The sequence below is a fragment of the Protobothrops mucrosquamatus genome, unplaced genomic scaffold, assembly GCF_001527695.2.
Source record: "Protobothrops mucrosquamatus isolate PMUCROS unplaced genomic scaffold, P.Mucros_1.0 scaffold_151, whole genome shotgun sequence".
NCBI lineage: Eukaryota > Metazoa > Chordata > Lepidosauria > Squamata > Viperidae > Protobothrops > Protobothrops mucrosquamatus.
In genome coordinates, this window is record NW_015386227.1 from 610,253 (window position 1) to 616,434 (window position 6,182).

The 6,182-nt window shown below is 41.1% G+C and overlaps 1 protein-coding gene and 2 non-coding genes across 3 annotated transcripts in view; all 3 read right to left on the reverse strand.

Moving 5' to 3' along the window:
* Positions 1-292: 292 nt before the first annotated feature.
* The window catches only part of ATP5F1B (ATP synthase F1 subunit beta), an 8,342-nt gene continuing 2,452 nt past the window's right edge, over positions 293-6,182 (reverse strand). The window contains exons 2-10 of the mRNA XM_015819922.1: positions 4,986-5,168; positions 4,308-4,484; positions 3,579-3,698; positions 3,133-3,317; positions 2,488-2,646; positions 2,198-2,320; positions 1,768-1,980; positions 1,333-1,534; positions 293-527 (exon numbers count right to left, since the gene is read on the reverse strand). Coding sequence (XP_015675408.1) covers positions 430-527; positions 1,333-1,534; positions 1,768-1,980; positions 2,198-2,320; positions 2,488-2,646; positions 3,133-3,317; positions 3,579-3,698; positions 4,308-4,484; positions 4,986-5,168 — 1,460 coding nt within the window. The 3' untranslated portion in view covers positions 293-429. The remainder of the gene's footprint in view (positions 528-1,332; positions 1,535-1,767; positions 1,981-2,197; positions 2,321-2,487; positions 2,647-3,132; positions 3,318-3,578; positions 3,699-4,307; positions 4,485-4,985; positions 5,169-6,182) is intronic.
* On the reverse strand, positions 3,382-3,453 carry LOC114922831. The gene has a single exon (XR_003810499.1). It is a non-coding gene; the product is annotated as a small nucleolar RNA SNORD59 (small nucleolar RNA).
* On the reverse strand, positions 4,872-4,945 carry LOC114922832. The gene has a single exon (XR_003810500.1). It is a non-coding gene; the product is annotated as a small nucleolar RNA SNORD59 (small nucleolar RNA).

The following is a 6,182-nucleotide window of genomic DNA, read 5'->3' on the forward strand; positions in this document are numbered from 1 at the left end:
TGTCTTATTTGGCAAATGCTTTGGAGAAGAGGAAGGAATCATTAAGTGCCAGCACTTAATGATCTTTACAGGGTAGAAGGATTTTCTGCATCAATCCAGTTCCCATCAATTCTCTCTGTGGAATATTCTGGGCAATCACCACATTGGAATTAAACAGCACAATCTTGCTTTCCAATACAGTCAGCAAGAATGCCTTACTCGTGGTCAGCGAATCCAGAATCAGCAAATTTGGTCTGCTTCAAGCTATGGCTTCTCTTCCTGTTCCTGATACAACAGTACCATTAACTACTTCTATAATTGCACCAGACGGTTTATTGGAAACTTAAATATTTTCAAGAAATTTCCAAGAGTTTCAAGAACTGTGAGGTGGGACAAAGTGAACCACTGGACATTTGAAAGCATACAGGATTTGCCTCAAAGGCAATAAACTCATGAGTGTTCTTCTGCTAACTTTTCAGCCTTGGCCACAGCTTCCTCAATGGGCCCCACCATATAGAAAGCCTGTTCTGGGAGGTGGTCATATTCTCCTGCAGAGACAAAAAGTCAAAACATTGAAAAATCAGCAAAATCGTTAAGAAGAAACAGATCACGACTACATGCCTTTTCTGCTCATTCTACCGTCATCTAAATAACAAATAGTAACTGAGGCAGAGCACGGTGAGGTTGGGGATGGCTGCTGCTGGTGTGGGAGCGTTTGCAGTAGCCGCTGTAGTGTCTCACACTTCAGGAAGGGTGCTGTGGGCATGTGTGCACAGAACAGAGTACAAGATTCTTTGGGCCTTGTACCCCTTAGCCAGGCTCCTCAGGAGAAAAAGCATCAGAAGCAACTTGTGACCTTTTTTTGCCACCTTCCCCTAAATGGACTTTGTTTGTGGGAAGCTGGCTGGGAAGGTCGCAAATAGTGATCATGTGACTGCAAAATGCTGCAGCCATCATTAAGCACAAACTTGGCTTGCCAGGTGCCCAGATTATGATCGCAATGACCTTAGGCAACGCAGGGACCTTCAATGACCAGTTGTAAGTACTTGTTCAGCACTGCCATAACTTCAAACTATCGCTGAATGAGGGGTTGTCAACTGAGGACTACCTGTATTTATTCGTAATCTCATTACAGGCGGCTATTATTTTCCTAGATTTGAATAGAAAAATGTTGACGGCAATCACTAGACAATTACTTGGAAAAATGCCTATATTACATCTGAAAAGCAATTACCGATTGTAGTGCAGTAGATGCCTTATGAGTAGAATAGGGAAAATTATCAATGAGAAAAGATGGCAACAAAAGACGGCCAGCAGCTTCAGGGGGTTTTCAATTCCAGTTGTCATACATACCTATCAGAATCTGTTGGAATCCTTTGATTGTTTCTTTCAGAGGCACCAGCTTGCCTGCATGGCCAGTAAAGACCTCAGCCACCTGGAAGGGCTGGGACAAAAATCTCTGGATCTTACGGGCACGTGCCACTGTCAGCTTATCCTCTTCAGACAATTCATCCATACCCAAAATAGCGATAATGTCTTGGAGGGATTTGTAGTCCTAGAGAGGAAGCCTACAGGTGAGTTGAGACAGCAAGGGCATCATGGAGTAGATCAAGCCATAGGCCACCCTCTCTACATTCTGCCTCTTCCAAGCGGCTGTTGCTGGTTGGCAGTATCACCAGTCTCACTTGCTATAAAAATGTGTTAATATTCTACATACCCAATTAAAAAGAATGCAAAAAGCATTCACTAATTCGTAAGTTAGGATTCCATGATTTTCACGCCATTCACCTGCAAGATCTTTTGCACCCCACGGGCCACATCGTAATGCTCCTGTCCCACAATATTAGGATCCATGATACGTGAAGTCGAGTCCAGAGGATCTACGGCTGGGTAAATGCCCAGCTCTGCAATGGCACGAGACAGCACAGTGGTGGCATCCAAGTGGGCAAATGTGGTTGCAGGAGCTGGATCTGTCAAGTCATCAGCTGGTACATAGATGGCCTTGGGAGAAAGATGATGATTTATAGGCAGTTTTAATGCTAACCATTAGCAGCTTTGTGTAGCTCTTTATATGGAAGGGGAGCAATTCCATCAGATCCCACAGGGAATGGTGGAGATGAAAATAGAATTGCCTTCCAGAAATGAGACAGTAAACAACGTACACCCTTGAATTGGTAGACAATATAACTGGAGCAACACATTTATAATAGCAAATTACCTGCACAGAGGTGATAGATCCCTTTCTTGTGGTTGTGATTCTCTCCTGCATGGTACCCATATCAGTAGCCAGAGTAGGTTGGTAGCCCACAGCCGAGGGGATTCTACCCAGCAAGGCGGATACCTGGAAGAGAAAATTAAAATCCTCTGCAGTTGCCAAGGTTGTTTCTTTTATACATAGTTTCTTTTATACAACACATCTATGCTTTCCCTGTCCACAATTTAGGAAGATCCTAATCTTAATATTATTAATCTATTCTGTTTTGATTGACAAATTGGTTTAAAGCTCACCTCAGATCCAGCCTGTGTGAAACGGAAGATGTTATCGATGAAGAGCAGCACGTCCTGACCCTCCTGGTCTCTGAAATATTCAGCAACAGTCAAGCCTGTCAAAGCAACTCTGGCACGAGCACCGGGTGGCTCATTCATCTGCCCATAAACAAGAGCCACCTGTGGGAGAGCAAAGAAACTTAAAATAACACAATGTTAACAATAACACACCATTTCATTAGCATGTGGCTAAAATTTTCCTGCTCCATAGCAATAAATTGGTGTACTATCATCTATACCCAGAAATATCCTAGCTGATTTCTTATTATCCTACCAACTCTAATGTCTTTCTGAAACATAATGCAGATTTACTTCTAATAATGCACTACTTCTTCCAGCCTATGTAATTCCTTCGTAGAGTGACTGTCTAATATCTGTACACTTTGTATTTTGTTCAAAATATTCCAGGTGCACTAGAAATATCTTCAGTCCTTGAAACTTTCTCTAGTACTGTCAACCCATGACCCCAAATCAACATTGGAAATTCAGAAGTGCACGCCCTCAAGAATAATGGCCAATTTTGGGTGCAAGCGAGACAGACTAAGCCAACCCATATCACACTTTTGGAGTCTAGGGCCACAGCTAAAGCCTGACTAGTTTGCTCACCTTAGAGGTGGTGTCCTTCAAGTTGATGACACCGGATTCTATCATTTCATGGTACAAATCGTTCCCTTCACGGGTTCTTTCTCCAACACCAGCAAATACTGAGTAGCCACCATGAGCTTTGGCAACATTGTTGATCAGCTCCATGATCAATACAGTCTTGCCTACACCAGCGCCACCAAACAGACCTGAAGAAAAAAGCTGCTTCAGTACTAGAGAACGATCAGGAGCTCCTCTACAATTTCACATTTTCCTTCTCAGAAGATGAATTGCTTCAGCAATCTCAGAAGAACGAAAGTCTAGAGTTTTGCTCATCAGTGAAGGAAAGACAGCTAACATAATGTGTACATAAAACATTGAGACTGGTAATGATTTAAAGTCCATGCTGTGGCAAGGGCAAAGAAGCGGCAAAAACACAACTGGTCACCATTCTACCTCACTTAACTTACCAATTTTACCACCCTTTGCGTATGGGGCAAGAAGGTCCACAACTTTAATGCCAGTCACAAGGATTTCCTGTTCAACGCTCATTTCCACAAACTCAGGTGCTTCTGCATGAATAGCAGCAAACCTGAAAAAGGTGGTCATATGTTAAGTATATCTTTTTCCAAGATGACCCACACTATACTGTTCTCTAAATGCAGACATATATTTCAGTGTCATATTTCATATTAATGTTCGCATTTTTATTTTCTATTTCTTTTCTAATGATCCCTAATATGGAATATTCTTGTCAACTGCAACTATAAGTCAACATTCATTAGGACTCATCTAAGACCATTTTTCTCAGTTAGGTAGACCAGGGTTCCCCAACCTTTCTGGCTTTGCGGACTGGCGGGAGGGGGGAGGAGATGGTTGCTGGCAAGCAGATGCACTCGCCCGCTTCTGCAACCTGGTTCCAAATGGTTCACAGCCCAGTAGTAGGCCACAGCCTGAGGGTTGGAGACCCCCGAGGTAGATAATTGAGGCACCACATATGTGCAAAATTTTTCTTGCCCCTTAAAACGTTTGGGAAGTGGCTTGGAAATCAGTGGGTACACATGTCTCTCCTTTTCCATTTTACTGATGGGATTTTGTGGTTAAAATATAGTTCCCTAGGTGGGGAGGAACATCAAATAAACAAGGCAAACCAAATGATGAATGAAGGTTGCCTTATTGCTTCCTCCAAATTCATGCTTACTGTTTGGTTTTTATTGGACCTCTTTCATCTATTGGCTCTCCAATCACATTCATGATTCTGCCAAGGGTCTCAGGTCCTACAGGAATTCTGATTGGTGCTCCAGAATCCAAAACCTTTTGGCCTCTCACCAAACCTTCAGTACCATCCATAGCAATGGTACGAACAGTATTCTCACCTGGAATAGAAGAAATATAATAGAAGACGCCTTTACCCTAAAAGAATGCATTTGAAAAGTTATTTTTTTACCAATGGGTAAAAATAAAGAATCCAAATAATTTTTAGGCAAGTTGGTAGAAGGTTGTTTATAGAAACAACAAGCCTTCTATTATGTAGGTAATGCCAGCTTTAAAGATACGCAAAATTCATGCAATCAAAAAAATATTTTAACAGAAATCATTTTGGCTGAAAAATTAACTGATATTGAATGCCCAGTTAGACATGCAAAATTTTAAATATTCTTTTATCTGAGAGCTTCGGGGACATATTGAGCCTTGAAACGTAACAGGAGGCTCATAAAAGCTGCTCCACAATATCAATCAATAATGCTAGCCTAAAAGACCTTCCTTTTCAGATCATAAATATGACTTCATTAGGTTCAGAAGAACGAAAGTCATTTTTATTGATCATCACGAGAAGCATTAACAGACTTAAAGTCAGGTTTATCAATGTCATTTACCTAAATGCTGAGCCACTTCTAGCACCAAGCGTGTATCTCTGCCTTGCACCTCAAGGGCATTGAGGATTGGTGGCAGGGCCTCATCGAACTGGACATCAACCACAGCACCAATGACTGCCACAATATGTCCAGTGGCAGTTCCAGCTTTAGCTGCAGGAGCTGTTTGTGCAGCATAGTTCCGGCCTACAAAAGAAAGTACAACCATCATCAGGCAAATTAAGATTCTTAATTATACAACTTCACATTCAGCAACTTATAAACACCTTCCCCTTCCTGAAAAAGATTTAAGATTGAGATTCTCCTCTTTGCAAGATAACATCAAAGAACTTCAGTTTGTAGTTTCATTCCCAGAGTTGTCGAGAGTTGGGCAACATACATTTTATAGATAATTCTGGCAATTATGCAAAATCACTCAAAGCAGCAATCCAGTCAAATATTGTCAAATACAGAACCTTGGGGGAAAATGAGTCTCAGGTTTCCATAATGTTTTGAAGGGATTTTATTCTAACAATATATTAGTACCAAGCTTCAAAGAAAAACTTAGAAATAACTGTTATATGAGACACCTGTATAAGCTATAGAAAGCCAGGCTTTTGCAGTGGTCATCCAGGAGAGTCCCTTGAAGGAAACATTTCCTTATCACAACTGGAATGCTCACAGATCAACAATAAGCTCTGAGAAAGTTCAAAATGCAGATGCCTAAATAGCTTCCTCCCTAACACCAAATTATTGATAAAATAATTTCCTCCTCACAAAGTCTGGATTGTAATACCTCCGGGCCAGGTTATATTGAAGATCTTATCCACTCAAATCCACCCAGGTTATATTGAAGATCTTATCCACTCAAATCCACCCAGGTTATATTGAAGATCTTATCCACTCAAATCCACCCAGGTTATATTGAAGATCTTATCCACCCAAACCAATGAAACCAATGATGAAGCATTGTGGAAAATTCATGGTTGTTTTTTTTTAAAAAAAACTCCTAGATCGATCAAGCCGCGCCCTTAAGACATGGTTATTCCAGCTTGCAGGACTGGCCTAGGGGAAAATTTTTAATGGGGGTTTTAAAGTAATTTTAAATTAATTAGACCAATTATTAATATTTGTTTTTAATTATGTTTTTAATCTGTAGTTTTGGGATTTGCATTTTTATCTGGTTGTTAGCCGCCCTGAGTCCGCAAGGAGAAGGGCGGG